Source organism: Vicia villosa, linkage group LG2, assembly GCF_029867415.1.
Source record: "Vicia villosa cultivar HV-30 ecotype Madison, WI linkage group LG2, Vvil1.0, whole genome shotgun sequence".
NCBI lineage: Eukaryota > Viridiplantae > Streptophyta > Magnoliopsida > Fabales > Fabaceae > Vicia > Vicia villosa.
In genome coordinates, this window is record NC_081181.1 from 220853906 (window position 1) to 220871856 (window position 17951).

Below are 17951 nucleotides of genomic sequence, written 5' to 3' on the forward strand. Positions count from 1 at the left end.
ATATATATATATATATATATATATATATATAATAAAAAGAAAAATCTTTTTACATTTTGTAAAATATTTAAGAAGTTTTTCTTTTAAATTTTGAATTTATAAAATTTAAAATATTATTTAAATTAATATATAAAGACTAGAATTTAATTGATATGCTTTTACACTGTCACTTAATCAGTACCGATAAATTTTATTTTGTGTATTTTTTTCTTTAATCTTGTCTAAAGTGTAATTTATAAAATGTTTGTGATGCATAGATCATGTAAAACCTTTTACACTGACGGTATATACCAATTAATCTTTATAAACTATTATTTTGGCCTTACTACAAAATATAAAATTATGCCCAATAAGATTCGCTAGGCGAGACCTTGCAAAGTCCTAGTGAAACCTGACGTAAAAGGAATAGTATAGACCTTTTCACAAAGCGAATTAGTAGCGAATCCAATTTCGCTAAGTGAGGGCAAGCGAGCTTCTAGCGAATTCTGGCCGAAGCAAACTCAGTTTTGGAAATGTTAATTCACTAAGAGAAGGTTCTGCAGTCCACAAAACCAGAATTCCAAAATATATCAGACTTGATAGCCACCAACATGCATCCACCAATTAGGTCTAGTGGGAAAACATCATGTATAGAACAAGGGCTTGACACCAGGGCATGAGATTAACACAAGGAGTAGCATTTCTTATACATGTTATTGAGCAATTCATACTTATCCACCATCATGAAATTAATCATCAAATTGTCACATATTATAAATTGAAGTAAAAGCATGATATTTATTCATATTTTGAAGGATAATTGAAAGATCTTTCAAACGCTTCTGACCGTGCTCCATTTCGAGTTGTAAAACTCAAGATACACTTTTTTAATGGAAACACGATTTTGGTTCTGCTTACCATTTTTGCTTAGTGAACCAGATTTCACTAAGCGAACGTGATAATAACTTTCACGAAAATTAGGATTTTAAAACCCTTTTTGTATCCCAATTCATCACCTATTCTTCCCCAACATGTATCGACACCCAAAATATGTAATGGCATCACAAGATTACAAATTTGATCGATTAATCGAACATGCAATACATCACTAACAAGTTTCATGAAAGTTTCTCAGTACCCCATTAATATGAAATTCATTCCCATTCCTACCCAAGTATCTAATTATGGAACTCACCTTGATTAAGAGGAAATTATGAGTTTGATGATGAAAATGGAGATGATGAAGATGATGGTCTTGCTACTTGATCATAGTTCTTCATCCAAACTCGTCAAATATGTGCACATGCATGTCGATGACGAATCTTGATGTTTCTCCTTTCTCCTCCATCTTCATGACCTCTCTTCCTCACTCCATGTTCTCTCCCAATTCTTATTTCTTGATGCAAAGTGTATGATAATGGGAGAAAAGAATCAATTCACTTAAATAGAGCTTTGGTAAGTATTTACTATTTTTCCCTTGCAACTTTATCAAATTTACTAAAATGCCAATAGCTTATACTTGATCCCAATTATTAACTTAAGGGTTAAATATATAATATCCCGTGTAATATAGGATAAATTTTCTTTACCCCCTGTAACTTTTTTTAGAACACCCCTTAGAAATGTTAAAAACTATATCTTGTATCCCCTAAGTGCATAAGTTACTCCCATGTAATAATATATATATCACTCTGAAGATGTGACTCTGAAGACTTGAAGTTCTGAAGAATTCAAAGATTATTCTCTTTTCTTCCAACTCATGCTAAGAGCCTCTAAAGTTCAAGAAGGAAATAAGATAACATTACCATGTAGTAGAAATTACAAGGTACAGACAAATGTTTTGTTCCACTACCAAGAAAAGATAAACGTTGCGTACTATCTTGTCTCCCAATACGTTCATGCCGCCAACTTTCTGCAAGATTCAGAATTTGCCCTCCAATGGTTATATTATTGTATTGGCTATATAAAGGCTTGAAGACTCCAAGAAGAAGCTACACACACAGCTAGCACATCAAAAATCATTCTCTGTATAGTTTGTTAATATCTTTATACTTCTTTTAGTCTTAATTTTGAAATAGAAACATTTACATCTAGCTTGTGTAGAGGAAATATATTGTTAATAACCCTGATCAAAGGTTATTTGATTGTTCCTTGAGATACTGAGTGAAGGTAGTCTTGAAAAGTCTAGGACTAGAGAGTCTTAGAGGTTGTTAGTCAAAGGGGTGTCTGTGCAGGTTGTTAGTCACAAGAGTTGCTTGTGCAGGTTGTTAGTCGCGAGGTTGTCTGTGCAAGGTAAGTCACCGACTGTTGGCCCGTGCGATTGTAATCGGTTTGGTTATAGTGAATTACGTCCTCGGCGGAGAGAGGCAAAATCACCTTGGAATAATGGACTAGACTAGCTTGATATTTGTCAAGTGAACCAGTATAAAAATATCGTGTTCTTTTCTTTTTCTGCATCTTTTAATTATTATCAAAAATAAATAGCTTGCGGTTCGGAGAAAGGGTAATTGTTTTTTAACAAAAGCTTTTCAAATTTGAGAATCAATTAAAAATACAATAAAATATATTAAAAACCCAAAAATACTTAATAATTTAACATAAAAAATTAAAAATGAAAATAAATATTCATCCCAAAAAATGTATATTAATAAAATACTTTTTTTTCATCTATCGGCTATAATCCTATTTACCATTTAAAAGTAGACTTAAAAAATATAATTACAACTAAATACATATAAATATTGTTTAAAATTTCAAGTTTATGGGATTTACTTATCAATTTCACCATTAGTTAGAGAGTTGTATTAAAAAATACTGAAAGTTAAGAGTAAAAACCATCATTCAATTTCACAATTTAGTTAACAAATCATTAAAAAAAATCTAAAAGCTTTATGAAATACATAAAGGTTTAGAAAACATATCATGTTAGTTTTTTTTTTGTTTTTTAGTGATGAAAAGGAAAAATACAGTTATTTAACAATTATATATATTTATAAATTTTATAACTATTTAACAATTATGTATATTTATTATTAAATTACCATTTATAAACTTTAAGAATTATTTATAAATTACCATTATACAAAATTTAACAATTATTTATAAATTACCATTTATACATTTTGTAATTAATGGAATCGAACCTAAATCAAGCATAAATAGTAATTTAATATTATTTTCAAATTTAAAATTTAAATTAAGAGAATCAGGTCATATAAATAAAAATTAAATATTTTTCTTTATTTTTTAAAAACTCAGACATTTAGTCCCTATATATATATTCAACCATCAACTCATAACTCTATCAATGTTTTTTTTTATTAATTAGTTTTTCTTTACAATTTCGTAACCCATTATTCTATCAAAGTTTTTTTTCTCAATATTGCATCCTTGATTCATGTCATCATCAGAAATAAAATTAGAGAAGAAAAGTAATAAGAGTGAAGATGTGTCATCTTCCTCCATACAATCACTTCCAAGAGACTTACTACGTGACGTGATTATAAATGTAGGCTCTCAGTCTTTCGTTGATCTTCACAAAATAAAAGTATGTTGCAAAGACTTTCTCGAAGTTGCACAAGAAAGGTACGTGCTACAAAAAATATCTTTGGACAGTTTCTCATTCATTCAGTGGATTCATAACGAAAATGTATTGTTATTTTTTAAACATTGTGTGGAAAGTGAAAATATTGAGAGCTTGTATAGAGAGGGATTACTTAAGTACTTTAATTATTCGAATGGAAATATTGACGGTCTTGAGAGCTTAAAGATTGCAGCTCAAAAAGGTCATAAGGAAGCGATATATGTATATGGAATGATTTTATTGTGTTCTGAAGATCACGACTCAAGAAAAATGGGAATTGAACATATGCGTTTTTTGAGAAAGTCGAAGTGTATTATGAGTTCAAGAAGGAATGTACAAAACTTCATAGACTCTTTGTGGAAAAATGATGGCATGCTGGTGCGCAATCAAACTCCCATATGCAACTCTCAGGGTATGTGTCATGGTTGGAGAGTCAAAGATGGTCGATGGTCTTTATTGGATGATGAAGACGATGATACAAAATTGTGTGAAAATTGTAGATGGGATTATGAATTAGATTTCTTTTATAAATTATTGAATGTTCATTAGTTCTAGTTTCCTGAAATGTTAAAATGTATTACATTTATGAAAAACAGTTATCTAGGTACATCTTAAATAAAAAGTTTTAGTCACAAGAGTTGCTTGTGCAGGTTGTTAGTCGCGAGGTTGTCTGTGCAAGGTAAGTAACCGACTGTTGGCCCGTGCGATTGTAATCGATTTGGTTATAGTGAATTACGTCCTCGGCGGAGAGAGGCAAAATCACCTGGGAATAATGGACTAGACTAGCTTGATATTTGTCAAGTGAACCAGTATAAAAATATCGTGTTCTTTTTCTTTTTCCGCATCTTTTAATTATTATCAAAAGTAAATAGCTTGCGGTTCGGAGAAAGGGTGATTGTTTTTTAACAAAAGCTTTTCAAATTTGAGAATCAATTAAAAATACAATAAAACATATTTAAAACCCAAAAAACATAATAATTTAACATAACAAATTAAAAATGAAAATAAATATTCATCCCAAAAAATGTATATTAATAAAATACTTTTTTTTCATCTATCAGCTATAATCCTATTTACCATTTAAAAGTAGACTTAAAAAATATGATTACAACTAAATACATATAAATATTGTTTAAAATTTCAAGTTTTTGGGATTTACTTATCAATTTCACCATTAGTTAGAGAGTTGTATTAAAAAATAGTGAAAGTTAAGAGTAAAAACCTTCATTCAATTTCACAATTTAGTTAACAAATCATTAAAAAAAATCTAAAAGCTTTAAGAAATACATAAAGGTTTAGAAAACATATCATGTTACGTTTTTTTTTTGTTTTTTAGTGATGAAACGGAAAAATACAGTTATTTAACAATTATATATATTTATAAATTTTATAACTATTTAACAATTATGTATATTTATTATTAAATTACCATTTATAAAATTTAACAATTATTTATAAATTACCATTTATACATTTTGTAATTAATGGAATCGAACCTAAATCAAGCATAAATAGTAATTTAATATTATTTTCAAATTTAAAATTTAAATTAAGAGAATCAGGTCATATAAATAAAAATTAAATATTTTTCTTTATTTTTTAAAAACTCAGACATTTAGTCCCTATATATATATTCAACCATCAACTCATAACTCTATCAATGTTTTTTTTTATTAATTAGTTTTTCTTTACAATTTCGTAACCCATTATTCTATCAAAGTTTTTTTTCTCAATATTGCATCCTTGATTCATGTCATCATCAGAAATAAAATTAGAGAAGAAAAGTAATAAGAGTGAAGATGTGTCATCTTCCTCCATACAATCACTTCCAAGAGACTTACTACGTGACGTGATTATAAATGTAGGCTCTCAGTCTTTCGTTGATCTTCACAAAATAAAAGTATGTTGCAAAGACTTTCTCGAAGTTGCACAAGAAAGGTACGTGCTACAAAAAATATCTTTGGACAGTTTCTCATTCATTCAGTGGATTCATAACGAAAATGTATTGTTATTTTTTAAACATTGTGTGGAAAGTGAAAATATTGAGAGCTTGTATAGAGAGGGATTACTTAAGTACTTTAATTATTCGAATGGAAATATTGACGGTCTTGAGAGCTTAAAGATTGCAGCTCAAAAAGGTCATAAGGAAGCGATATATGTATATGGAATGATTTTATTGTGTTCTGAAGATCACGACTCAAGAAAAATGGGAATTGAACATATGCGTTTTTTGAGAAAGTCGAAGTGTATTATGAGTTCAAGAAGGAATGTACAAAACTTCATAGACTCTTTGTGGAAAAATGATGGCATGCTGCTGCGCAATCAAACTCCCATATGCAACTCTCAGGGTATGTGTCATGGTTGGAGAGTCAAAGATGGTCGATGGTCTTTATTGGATGATGAAGACGATGATACAAAATTGTGTGAAAATTGTAGATGGGATTATGAATTAGATTTCTTTTATAAATTATTGAATGTTCATTAGTTCTAGTTTCCTGAAATGTTAAAATGTATTACATTTATGAAAAACAGTTATCTAGGTACATCTTAAATAAAAAGTTTTAGTCACAAGAGTTGCTTGTGCAGGTTGTTAGTCGCGAGGTTGTCTGTGCAAGGTAAGTAACCGACTGTTGGCCCGTGCGATTGTAATCGATTTGGTTATAGTGAATTACGTCCTCGGCGGAGAGAGGCAAAATCACCTGGGAATAATGGACTAGACTAGCTTGATATTTGTCAAGTGAACCAGTATAAAAATATCGTGTTCTTTTTCTTTTTCCGCATCTTTTAATTATTATCAAAAGTAAATAGCTTGCGGTTCGGAGAAAGGGTGATTGTTTTTTAACAAAAGCTTTTCAAATTTGAGAATCAATTAAAAATACAATAAAACATATTTAAAACCCAAAAAACATAATAATTTAACATAACAAATTAAAAATGAAAATAAATATTCATCCCAAAAAATGTATATTAATAAAATACTTTTTTTTCATCTATCAGCTATAATCCTATTTACCATTTAAAAGTAGACTTAAAAAATATGATTACAACTAAATACATATAAATATTGTTTAAAATTTCAAGTTTTTGGGATTTACTTATCAATTTCACCATTAGTTAGAGAGTTGTATTAAAAAATAGTGAAAGTTAAGAGTAAAAACCTTCATTCAATTTCACAATTTAGTTAACAAATCATTAAAAAAAATCTAAAAGCTTTAAGAAATACATAAAGGTTTAGAAAACATATCATGTTACGTTTTTTTTTTGTTTTTTAGTGATGAAACGGAAAAATACAGTTATTTAACAATTATATATATTTATAAATTTTATAACTATTTAACAATTATGTATATTTATTATTAAATTACCATTTATAAAATAACAATTATTTATAAATTACCATTTATACATTTTGTAATTAATGGAATCGAACCTAAATCAAGCATAAATAGTAATTTAATATTATTTTCAAATTTAAAATTTAAATTAAGAGAATCAGGTCATATAAATAAAAATTAAATGTTTTTCTTTATTTTTTAAAAACTCAGACATTTAGTCCCTATATATATATTCAACCATCAACTCATAACTCTATCAATGTTTTTTTTTATTAATTAGTTTTTCTTTACAATTTCGTAACCCATTATTCTATCAAAGTTTTTTTTCTCAATATTGCATCCTTGATTCATGTCATCATCAGAAATAAAATTAGAGAAGAAAAGTAATAAGAGTGAAGATGTGTCATCTTCCTCCATACAATCACTTCCAAGAGACTTACTACGTGACGTGATTATAAATGTAGGCTCTCAGTCTTTCGTTGATCTTCACAAAATAAAAGTATGTTGCAAAGACTTTCTCGAAGTTGCACAAGAAAGGTACGTGCTACAAAAAATATCTTTGGACAGTTTCTCATTCATTCAGTGGATTCATAACGAAAATGTATTGTTATTTTTTAAACATTGTGTGGAAAGTGAAAATATTGAGAGCTTGTATAGAGAGGGATTACTTAAGTACTTTAATTATTCGAATGGAAATATTGACGGTCTTGAGAGCTTAAAGATTGCAGCTCAAAAAGGTCATAAGGAAGCGATATATGTATATGGAATGATTTTATTGTGTTCTGAAGATCACGACTCAAGAAAAATGGGAATTGAACATATGCGTTTTTTGAGAAAGTCGAAGTGTATTATGAGTTCAAGAAGGAATGTACAAAACTTCATAGACTCTTTGTGGAAAAATGATGGCATGCTGCTGCGCAATCAAACTCCCATATGCAACTCTCAGGGTATGTGTCATGGTTGGAGAGTCAAAGATGGTCGATGGTCTTTATTGGATGATGAAGACGATGATACAAAATTGTGTGAAAATTGTAGATGGGATTATGAATTAGATTTCTTTTATAAATTATTGAATGTTCATTAGTTCTAGTTTCCTGAAATGTTAAAATGTATTACATTTATGAAAAACAGTTATCTAGGTACATCTTAAATAAAAAGTTTTAGTCACAAGAGTGGCTTGTGCAGGTTGTTAGTCGCGAGGTTGTCTGTGCAAGGTAAGTAACCGACTGTTGGCCCGTGCGATTGTAATCGATTTGGTTATAGTGAATTACGTCCTCGGCGGAGAGAGGCAAAATCACCTGGGAATAATGGACTAGACTAGCTTGATATTTGTCAAGTGAACCAGTATAAAAATATCGTGTTCTTTTTCTTTTTCCGCATCTTTTAATTATTATCAAAAGTAAATAGCTTGCGGTTCGGAGAAAGGGTGATTGTTTTTTAACAAAAGCTTTTCAAATTTGAGAATCAATTAAAAATACAATAAAACATATTTAAAACCCAAAAAACATAATAATTTAACATAACAAATTAAAAATGAAAATAAATATTCATCCCAAAAAATGTATATTAATAAAATACTTTTTTTTCATCTATCAGCTATAATCCTATTTACCATTTAAAAGTAGACTTAAAAAATATGATTACAACTAAATACATATAAATATTGTTTAAAATTTCAAGTTTTTGGGATTTACTTATCAATTTCACCATTAGTTAGAGAGTTGTATTAAAAAATAGTGAAAGTTAAGAGTAAAAACCTTCATTCAATTTCACAATTTAGTTAACAAATCATTAAAAAAAATCTAAAAGCTTTAAGAAATACATAAAGGTTTAGAAAACATATCATGTTACGTTTTTTTTTTGTTTTTTAGTGATGAAACGGAAAAATACAGTTATTTAACAATTATATATATTTATAAATTTTATAACTATTTAACAATTATGTATATTTATTATTAAATTACCATTTATAAAATTTAACAATTATTTATAAATTACCATTTATACATTTTGTAATTAATGGAATCGAACCTAAATCAAGCATAAATAGTAATTTAATATTATTTTCAAATTTAAAATTTAAATTAAGAGAATCAGGTCATATAAATAAAAATTAAATGTTTTTCTTTATTTTTTAAAAACTCAGACATTTAGTCCCTATATATATATTCAACCATCAACTCATAACTCTATCAATGTTTTTTTTTATTAATTAGTTTTTCTTTACAATTTCGTAACCCATTATTCTATCAAAGTTTTTTTTCTCAATATTGCATCCTTGATTCATGTCATCATCAGAAATAAAATTAGAGAAGAAAAGTAATAAGAGTGAAGATGTGTCATCTTCCTCCATACAATCACTTCCAAGAGACTTACTACGTGACGTGATTATAAATGTAGGCTCTCAGTCTTTCGTTGATCTTCACAAAATAAAAGTATGTTGCAAAGACTTTCTCGAAGTTGCACAAGAAAGGTACGTGCTACAAAAAATATCTTTGGACAGTTTCTCATTCATTCAGTGGATTCATAACGAAAATGTATTGTTATTTTTTAAACATTGTGTGGAAAGTGAAAATATTGAGAGCTTGTATAGAGAGGGATTACTTAAGTACTTTAATTATTCGAATGGAAATATTGACGGTCTTGAGAGCTTAAAGATTGCAGCTCAAAAAGGTCATAAGGAAGCGATATATGTATATGGAATGATTTTATTGTGTTCTGAAGATCACGACTCAAGAAAAATGGGAATTGAACATATGCGTTTTTTGAGAAAGTCGAAGTGTATTATGAGTTCAAGAAGGAATGTACAAAACTTCATAGACTCTTTGTGGAAAAATGATGGCATGCTGCTGCGCAATCAAACTCCCATATGCAACTCTCAGGGTATGTGTCATGGTTGGAGAGTCAAAGATGGTCGATGGTCTTTATTGGATGATGAAGACGATGATACAAAATTGTGTGAAAATTGTAGATGGGATTATGAATTAGATTTCTTTTATAAATTATTGAATGTTCATTAGTTCTAGTTTCCTGAAATGTTAAAATGTATTACATTTATGAAAAACAGTTATCTAGGTACATCTTAAATAAAAAGTTTTAGTCACAAGAGTGGCTTGTGCAGGTTGTTAGTCGCGAGGTTGTCTGTGCAAGGTAAGTAACCGACTGTTGGCCCGTGCGATTGTAATCGATTTGGTTATAGTGAATTACGTCCTCGGCGGAGAGAGGCAAAATCACCTGGGAATAATGGACTAGACTAGCTTGATATTTGTCAAGTGAACCAGTATAAAAATATCGTGTTCTTTTTCTTTTTCCGCATCTTTTAATTATTATCAAAAGTAAATAGCTTGCGGTTCGGAGAAAGGGTGATTGTTTTTTAACAAAAGCTTTTCAAATTTGAGAATCAATTAAAAATACAATAAAACATATTTAAAACCCAAAAAACATAATAATTTAACATAACAAATTAAAAATGAAAATAAATATTCATCCCAAAAAATGTATATTAATAAAATACTTTTTTTTCATCTATCAGCTATAATCCTATTTACCATTTAAAAGTAGACTTAAAAAATATGATTACAACTAAATACATATAAATATTGTTTAAAATTTCAAGTTTTTGGGATTTACTTATCAATTTCACCATTAGTTAGAGAGTTGTATTAAAAAATAGTGAAAGTTAAGAGTAAAAACCTTCATTCAATTTCACAATTTAGTTAACAAATCATTAAAAAAAATCTAAAAGCTTTAAGAAATACATAAAGGTTTAGAAAACATATCATGTTACGTTTTTTTTTTGTTTTTTAGTGATGAAACGGAAAAATACAGTTATTTAACAATTATATATATTTATAAATTTTATAACTATTTAACAATTATGTATATTTATTATTAAATTACCATTTATAAAATTTAACAATTATTTATAAATTACCATTTATACATTTTGTAATTAATGGAATCGAACCTAAATCAAGCATAAATAGTAATTTAATATTATTTTCAAATTTAAAATTTAAATTAAGAGAATCAGGTCATATAAATAAAAATTAAATGTTTTTCTTTATTTTTTAAAAACTCAGACATTTAGTCCCTATATATATATTCAACCATCAACTCATAACTCTATCAATGTTTTTTTTTATTAATTAGTTTTTCTTTACAATTTCGTAACCCATTATTCTATCAAAGTTTTTTTTCTCAATATTGCATCCTTGATTCATGTCATCATCAGAAATAAAATTAGAGAAGAAAAGTAATAAGAGTGAAGATGTGTCATCTTCCTCCATACAATCACTTCCAAGAGACTTACTACGTGACGTGATTATAAATGTAGGCTCTCAGTCTTTCGTTGATCTTCACAAAATAAAAGTATGTTGCAAAGACTTTCTCGAAGTTGCACAAGAAAGGTACGTGCTACAAAAAATATCTTTGGACAGTTTCTCATTCATTCAGTGGATTCATAACGAAAATGTATTGTTATTTTTTAAACATTGTGTGGAAAGTGAAAATATTGAGAGCTTGTATAGAGAGGGATTACTTAAGTACTTTAATTATTCGAATGGAAATATTGACGGTCTTGAGAGCTTAAAGATTGCAGCTCAAAAAGGTCATAAGGAAGCGATATATGTATATGGAATGATTTTATTGTGTTCTGAAGATCACGACTCAAGAAAAATGGGAATTGAACATATGCGTTTTTTGAGAAAGTCGAAGTGTATTATGAGTTCAAGAAGGAATGTACAAAACTTCATAGACTCTTTGTGGAAAAATGATGGCATGCTGCTGCGCAATCAAACTCCCATATGCAACTCTCAGGGTATGTGTCATGGTTGGAGAGTCAAAGATGGTCGATGGTCTTTATTGGATGATGAAGACGATGATACAAAATTGTGTGAAAATTGTAGATGGGATTATGAATTAGATTTCTTTTATAAATTATTGAATGTTCATTAGTTCTAGTTTCCTGAAATGTTAAAATGTATTACATTTATGAAAAACAGTTATCTAGGTACATCTTAAATAAAAAGTTTTAGTCACAAGAGTGGCTTGTGCAGGTTGTTAGTCGCGAGGTTGTCTGTGCAAGGTAAGTAACCGACTGTTGGCCCGTGCGATTGTAATCGATTTGGTTATAGTGAATTACGTCCTCGGCGGAGAGAGGCAAAATCACCTGGGAATAATGGACTAGACTAGCTTGATATTTGTCAAGTGAACCAGTATAAAAATATCGTGTTCTTTTTCTTTTTCCGCATCTTTTAATTATTATCAAAAGTAAATAGCTTGCGGTTCGGAGAAAGGGTGATTGTTTTTTAACAAAAGCTTTTCAAATTTGAGAATCAATTAAAAATACAATAAAACATATTTAAAACCCAAAAAACATAATAATTTAACATAACAAATTAAAAATGAAAATAAATATTCATCCCAAAAAATGTATATTAATAAAATACTTTTTTTTCATCTATCAGCTATAATCCTATTTACCATTTAAAAGTAGACTTAAAAAATATGATTACAACTAAATACATATAAATATTGTTTAAAATTTCAAGTTTTTGGGATTTACTTATCAATTTCACCATTAGTTAGAGAGTTGTATTAAAAAATAGTGAAAGTTAAGAGTAAAAACCTTCATTCAATTTCACAATTTAGTTAACAAATCATTAAAAAAAATCTAAAAGCTTTAAGAAATACATAAAGGTTTAGAAAACATATCATGTTACGTTTTTTTTTTTGTTTTTTAGTGATGAAACGGAAAAATACAGTTATTTAACAATTATATATATTTATAAATTTTATAACTATTTAACAATTATGTATATTTATTATTAAATTACCATTTATAAAATTTAACAATTATTTATAAATTACCATTTATACATTTTGTAATTAATGGAATCGAACCTAAATCAAGCATAAATAGTAATTTAATATTATTTTCAAATTTAAAATTTAAATTAAGAGAATCAGGTCATATAAATAAAAATTAAATGTTTTTCTTTATTTTTTAAAAACTCAGACATTTAGTCCCTATATATATATTCAACCATCAACTCATAACTCTATCAATGTTTTTTTTTATTAATTAGTTTTTCTTTACAATTTCGTAACCCATTATTCTATCAAAGTTTTTTTTCTCAATATTGCATCCTTGATTCATGTCATCATCAGAAATAAAATTAGAGAAGAAAAGTAATAAGAGTGAAGATGTGTCATCTTCCTCCATACAATCACTTCCAAGAGACTTACTACGTGACGTGATTATAAATGTAGGCTCTCAGTCTTTCGTTGATCTTCACAAAATAAAAGTATGTTGCAAAGACTTTCTCGAAGTTGCACAAGAAAGGTACGTGCTACAAAAAATATCTTTGGACAGTTTCTCATTCATTCAGTGGATTCATAACGAAAATGTATTGTTATTTTTTAAACATTGTGTGGAAAGTGAAAATATTGAGAGCTTGTATAGAGAGGGATTACTTAAGTACTTTAATTATTCGAATGGAAATATTGACGGTCTTGAGAGCTTAAAGATTGCAGCTCAAAAAGGTCATAAGGAAGCGATATATGTATATGGAATGATTTTATTGTGTTCTGAAGATCACGACTCAAGAAAAATGGGAATTGAACATATGCGTTTTTTGAGAAAGTCGAAGTGTATTATGAGTTCAAGAAGGAATGTACAAAACTTCATAGACTCTTTGTGGAAAAATGATGGCATGCTGCTGCGCAATCAAACTCCCATATGCAACTCTCAGGGTATGTGTCATGGTTGGAGAGTCAAAGATGGTCGATGGTCTTTATTGGATGATGAAGACGATGATACAAAATTGTGTGAAAATTGTAGATGGGATTATGAATTAGATTTCTTTTATAAATTATTGAATGTTCATTAGTTCTAGTTTCCTGAAATGTTAAAATGTATTACATTTATGAAAAACAGTTATCTAGGTACATCTTAAATAAAAAGTTTTAGTCACAAGAGTGGCTTGTGCAGGTTGTTAGTCGCGAGGTTGTCTGTGCAAGGTAAGTAACCGACTGTTGGCCCGTGCGATTGTAATCGATTTGGTTATAGTGAATTACGTCCTCGGCGGAGAGAGGCAAAATCACCTGGGAATAATGGACTAGACTAGCTTGATATTTGTCAAGTGAACCAGTATAAAAATATCGTGTTCTTTTTCTTTTTCCGCATCTTTTAATTATTATCAAAAGTAAATAGCTTGCGGTTCGGAGAAAGGGTGATTGTTTTTTAACAAAAGCTTTTCAAATTTGAGAATCAATTAAAAATACAATAAAACATATTTAAAACCCAAAAAACATAATAATTTAACATAACAAATTAAAAATGAAAATAAATATTCATCCCAAAAAATGTATATTAATAAAATACTTTTTTTTTTCATCTATCAGCTATAATCCTATTTACCATTTAAAAGTAGACTTAAAAAATATGATTACAACTAAATACATATAAATATTGTTTAAAATTTCAAGTTTTTGGGATTTACTTATCAATTTCACCATTAGTTAGAGAGTTGTATTAAAAAATAGTGAAAGTTAAGAGTAAAAACCTTCATTCAATTTCACAATTTAGTTAACAAATCATTAAAAAAAATCTAAAAGCTTTAAGAAATACATAAAGGTTTAGAAAACATATCATGTTAGGTTTTTTTTTTTGTTTTTTAGTGATGAAACGGAAAAATACAGTTATTTAACAATTATATATATTTATAAATTTTATAACTATTTAACAATTATGTATATTTATTATTAAATTACCATTTATAAAATTTAACAATTATTTATAAATTACCATTTATACATTTTGTAATTAATGGAATCGAACCTAAATCAAGCATAAATAGTAATTTAATATTATTTTCAAATTTAAAATTTAAATTAAGAGAATCAGGTCATATAAATAAAAATTAAATATTTTTCTTTATTTTTTAAAAACTCAGACATTTAGTCCCTATATATATATTCAACCATCAACTCATAACTCTATCAATGTTTTTTTTTATTAATTAGTTTTTCTTTACAATTTCGTAACCCATTATTCTATCAAAGTTTTTTTTCTCAATATTGCATCCTTGATTCATGTCATCATCAGAAATAAAATTAGAGAAGAAAAGTAATAAGAGTGAAGATGTGTCATCTTCCTCCATACAATCACTTCCAAGAGACTTACTACGTGACGTGATTATAAATGTAGGCTCTCAGTCTTTCGTTGATCTTCACAAAATAAAAGTATGTTGCAAAGACTTTCTCGAAGTTGCACAAGAAAGGTACGTGCTACAAAAAATATCTTTGGACAGTTTCTCATTCATTCAGTGGATTCATAACGAAAATGTATTGTTATTTTTTAAACATTGTGTGGAAAGTGAAAATATTGAGAGCTTGTATAGAGAGGGATTACTTAAGTACTTTAATTATTCGAATGGAAATATTGACGGTCTTGAGAGCTTAAAGATTGCAGCTCAAAAAGGTCATAAGGAAGCGATATATGTATATGGAATGATTTTATTGTGTTCTGAAGATCACGACTCAAGAAAAATGGGAATTGAACATATGCGTTTTTTGAGAAAGTCGAAGTGTATTATGAGTTCAAGAAGGAATGTACAAAACTTCATAGACTCTTTGTGGAAAAATGATGGCATGCTGCTGCGCAATCAAACTCCCATATGCAACTCTCAGGGTATGTGTCATGGTTGGAGAGTCAAAGATGGTCGATGGTCTTTATTGGATGATGAAGACGATGATACAAAATTGTGTGAAAATTGTAGATGGGATTATGAATTAGATTTCTTTTATAAATTATTGAATGTTCATTAGTTCTAGTTTCCTGAAATGTTAAAATGTATTACATTTATGAAAAACAGTTATCTAGGTACATCTTAAATAAAAAGTTTTAGTCACAAGAGTGGCTTGTGCAGGTTGTTAGTCGCGAGGTTGTCTGTGCAAGGTAAGTAACCGACTGTTGGCCCGTGCGATTGTAATCGATTTGGTTATAGTGAATTACGTCCTCGGCGGAGAGAGGCAAAATCACCTGGGAATAATGGACTAGACTAGCTTGATATTTGTCAAGTGAACCAGTATAAAAATATCGTGTTCTTTTTCTTTTTCTGCATCTTTTAATTATTATCAAAAGTAAATAGCTTGCGGTTCGGAGAAAGGGTGATTGTTTTTTAACAAAAGCTTTTCAAATTTGAGAATCAATTAAAAATACAATAAAACATATTTAAAACCCAAAAAACATAATAATTTAACATAACAAATTAAAAATGAAAATAAATATTCATCCCAAAAAATGTATATTAATAAAATACTTTTTTTTTTCATCTATCAGCTATAATCCTATTTACCATTTAAAAGTAGACTTAAAAAATATGATTACAGCTAAATACATATAAATATTGTTTAAAATTTCAAGTTTTTGGGATTTACTTATCAATTTCACCATTAGTTAGAGAGTTGTATTAAAAAATAGTGAAAGTTAAGAGTAAAAACCTTCATTCAATTTCACAATTTAGTTAACAAATCATTAAAAAAAATCTAAAAGCTTTAAGAAATACATAAAGGTTTAGAAAACATATCATGTTAGGTTTTTTTTTTTGTTTTTTAGTGATGAAACGGAAAAATACAGTTATTTAACAATTATATATATTTATAAATTTTATAACTATTTAACAATTATGTATATTTATTATTAAATTACCATTTATAAAATTTAACAATTATTTATAAATTACCATTTATACATTTTGTAATTAATGGAATCGAACCTAAATCAAGCATAAATAGTAATTTAATATTATTTTCAAATTTAAAATTTAAATTAAGAGAATCAGGTCATATAAATAAAAATTAAATATTTTTCTTTATTTTTTAAAAACTCAGACATTTAGTCCCTATATATATATTCAACCATCAACTCATAACTCTATCAATGTTTTTTTTTATTAATTAGTTTTTCTTTACAATTTCGTAACCCATTATTCTATCAAAGTTTTTTTTCTCAATATTGCATCCTTGATTCATGTCATCATCAGAAATAAAATTAGAGAAGAAAAGTAATAAGAGTGAAGATGTGTCATCTTCCTCCATACAATCACTTCCAAGAGACTTACTACGTGACGTGATTATAAATGTAGGCTCTCAGTCTTTCGTTGATCTTCACAAAATAAAAGTATGTTGCAAAGACTTTCTCGAAGTTGCACAAGAAAGGTACGTGCTACAAAAAATATCTTTGGACAGTTTCTCATTCATTCAGTGGATTCATAACGAAAATGTATTGTTATTTTTTAAACATTGTGTGGAAAGTGAAAATATTGAGAGCTTGTATAGAGAGGGATTACTTAAGTACTTTAATTATTCGAATGGAAATATTGACGGTCTTGAGAGCTTAAAGATTGCAGCTCAAAAAGGTCATAAGGAAGCGATATATGTATATGGAATGATTTTATTGTGTTCTGAAGATCACGACTCAAGAAAAATGGGAATTGAACATATGCGTTTTTTGAGAAAGTCGAAGTGTATTATGAGTTCAAGAAGGAATGTACAAAACTTCATAGACTCTTTGTGGAAAAATGATGGCATGCTGCTGCGCAATCAAACTCCCATATGCAACTCTCAGGGTATGTGTCATGGTTGGAGAGTCAAAGATGGTCGATGGTCTTTATTGGATGATGAAGACGATGATACAAAATTGTGTGAAAATTGTAGATGGGATTATGAATTAGATTTCTTTTATAAATTATTGAATGTTCATTAGTTCTAGTTTCCTGAAATGTTAAAATGTATTACATTTATGAAAAACAGTTATCTAGGTACATCTTAAATAAAAAGTTTTAGTCACAAGAGTTGCTTGTGCAGGTTGTTAGTCGCGAGGTTGTCTGTGCAAGGTAAGTAACCGACTGTTGGCCCGTGCGATTGTAATCGATTTGGTTATAGTGAATTACGTCCTCGGCGGAGAGAGGCAAAATCACCTGGGAATAATGGACTAGACTAGCTTGATATTTGTCAAGTGAACCAGTATAAAAATATCGTGTTCTTTT

General features: G+C 28.3%; 8 protein-coding genes across 8 annotated transcripts; all 8 read left to right on the forward strand.

The window, feature by feature from the left end:
• The first annotated feature begins 3376 nt into the window (after positions 1-3376).
• On the forward strand, positions 3377-4111 carry LOC131651396 (putative F-box protein At1g67623). The gene is made up of 2 exons (XM_058921062.1): positions 3377-3564; positions 3661-4111. Exons 1-2 carry the CDS (start codon positions 3377-3379, stop codon positions 4109-4111), a joined length of 639 nt encoding a protein of 212 aa, XP_058777045.1.
• Positions 4112-5312: 1201 nt separating this feature from the next.
• LOC131651397 (putative F-box protein At1g67623) lies at positions 5313-6047 on the forward strand. Its single transcript, XM_058921063.1, has 2 exons — positions 5313-5500; positions 5597-6047. The coding sequence occupies exons 1-2, from the start codon at positions 5313-5315 to the stop codon at positions 6045-6047; spliced, it is 639 nt and encodes a 212-aa protein (XP_058777046.1).
• Positions 6048-7246: 1199 nt separating this feature from the next.
• On the forward strand, positions 7247-7981 carry LOC131651398 (putative F-box protein At1g67623). The gene is made up of 2 exons (XM_058921064.1): positions 7247-7434; positions 7531-7981. Exons 1-2 carry the CDS (start codon positions 7247-7249, stop codon positions 7979-7981), a joined length of 639 nt encoding a protein of 212 aa, XP_058777047.1.
• A 1201-nt stretch (positions 7982-9182) lies between these two features.
• On the forward strand, positions 9183-9917 carry LOC131651399 (putative F-box protein At1g67623). The gene is made up of 2 exons (XM_058921066.1): positions 9183-9370; positions 9467-9917. The coding sequence occupies exons 1-2, from the start codon at positions 9183-9185 to the stop codon at positions 9915-9917; spliced, it is 639 nt and encodes a 212-aa protein (XP_058777049.1).
• Positions 9918-11118: 1201 nt separating this feature from the next.
• On the forward strand, positions 11119-11853 carry LOC131651400 (putative F-box protein At1g67623). Its single transcript, XM_058921067.1, has 2 exons — positions 11119-11306; positions 11403-11853. Exons 1-2 carry the CDS (start codon positions 11119-11121, stop codon positions 11851-11853), a joined length of 639 nt encoding a protein of 212 aa, XP_058777050.1.
• A 1202-nt stretch (positions 11854-13055) lies between these two features.
• LOC131651401 (putative F-box protein At1g67623) lies at positions 13056-13790 on the forward strand. Its single transcript, XM_058921068.1, has 2 exons — positions 13056-13243; positions 13340-13790. The coding sequence occupies exons 1-2, from the start codon at positions 13056-13058 to the stop codon at positions 13788-13790; spliced, it is 639 nt and encodes a 212-aa protein (XP_058777051.1).
• A 1204-nt stretch (positions 13791-14994) lies between these two features.
• LOC131651402 (putative F-box protein At1g67623) lies at positions 14995-15729 on the forward strand. The gene is made up of 2 exons (XM_058921069.1): positions 14995-15182; positions 15279-15729. Exons 1-2 carry the CDS (start codon positions 14995-14997, stop codon positions 15727-15729), a joined length of 639 nt encoding a protein of 212 aa, XP_058777052.1.
• Positions 15730-16933: 1204 nt separating this feature from the next.
• Positions 16934-17668, forward strand: LOC131651403 (putative F-box protein At1g67623). Its single transcript, XM_058921070.1, has 2 exons — positions 16934-17121; positions 17218-17668. Exons 1-2 carry the CDS (start codon positions 16934-16936, stop codon positions 17666-17668), a joined length of 639 nt encoding a protein of 212 aa, XP_058777053.1.
• The last annotated feature ends 283 nt before the right edge of the window (positions 17669-17951 follow it).

Coding starts and splice junctions, on each gene's coding strand:
- LOC131651396 (XM_058921062.1), top strand. CDS start 3,377: ATGTCATCATCAGAAATAAAATTAGAGAAGAAAAGTAATAAGAGTGAA. Junction 3,565..3,660: donor CTCGAAGTTGCACAAGAAAG/GTACGTGCTACA, acceptor TTGTGTGGAAAG/TGAAAATATTGAGAGCTTGT.
- LOC131651397 (XM_058921063.1), top strand. CDS start 5,313: ATGTCATCATCAGAAATAAAATTAGAGAAGAAAAGTAATAAGAGTGAA. Junction 5,501..5,596: donor CTCGAAGTTGCACAAGAAAG/GTACGTGCTACA, acceptor TTGTGTGGAAAG/TGAAAATATTGAGAGCTTGT.
- LOC131651398 (XM_058921064.1), top strand. CDS start 7,247: ATGTCATCATCAGAAATAAAATTAGAGAAGAAAAGTAATAAGAGTGAA. Junction 7,435..7,530: donor CTCGAAGTTGCACAAGAAAG/GTACGTGCTACA, acceptor TTGTGTGGAAAG/TGAAAATATTGAGAGCTTGT.
- LOC131651399 (XM_058921066.1), top strand. CDS start 9,183: ATGTCATCATCAGAAATAAAATTAGAGAAGAAAAGTAATAAGAGTGAA. Junction 9,371..9,466: donor CTCGAAGTTGCACAAGAAAG/GTACGTGCTACA, acceptor TTGTGTGGAAAG/TGAAAATATTGAGAGCTTGT.
- LOC131651400 (XM_058921067.1), top strand. CDS start 11,119: ATGTCATCATCAGAAATAAAATTAGAGAAGAAAAGTAATAAGAGTGAA. Junction 11,307..11,402: donor CTCGAAGTTGCACAAGAAAG/GTACGTGCTACA, acceptor TTGTGTGGAAAG/TGAAAATATTGAGAGCTTGT.
- LOC131651401 (XM_058921068.1), top strand. CDS start 13,056: ATGTCATCATCAGAAATAAAATTAGAGAAGAAAAGTAATAAGAGTGAA. Junction 13,244..13,339: donor CTCGAAGTTGCACAAGAAAG/GTACGTGCTACA, acceptor TTGTGTGGAAAG/TGAAAATATTGAGAGCTTGT.
- LOC131651402 (XM_058921069.1), top strand. CDS start 14,995: ATGTCATCATCAGAAATAAAATTAGAGAAGAAAAGTAATAAGAGTGAA. Junction 15,183..15,278: donor CTCGAAGTTGCACAAGAAAG/GTACGTGCTACA, acceptor TTGTGTGGAAAG/TGAAAATATTGAGAGCTTGT.
- LOC131651403 (XM_058921070.1), top strand. CDS start 16,934: ATGTCATCATCAGAAATAAAATTAGAGAAGAAAAGTAATAAGAGTGAA. Junction 17,122..17,217: donor CTCGAAGTTGCACAAGAAAG/GTACGTGCTACA, acceptor TTGTGTGGAAAG/TGAAAATATTGAGAGCTTGT.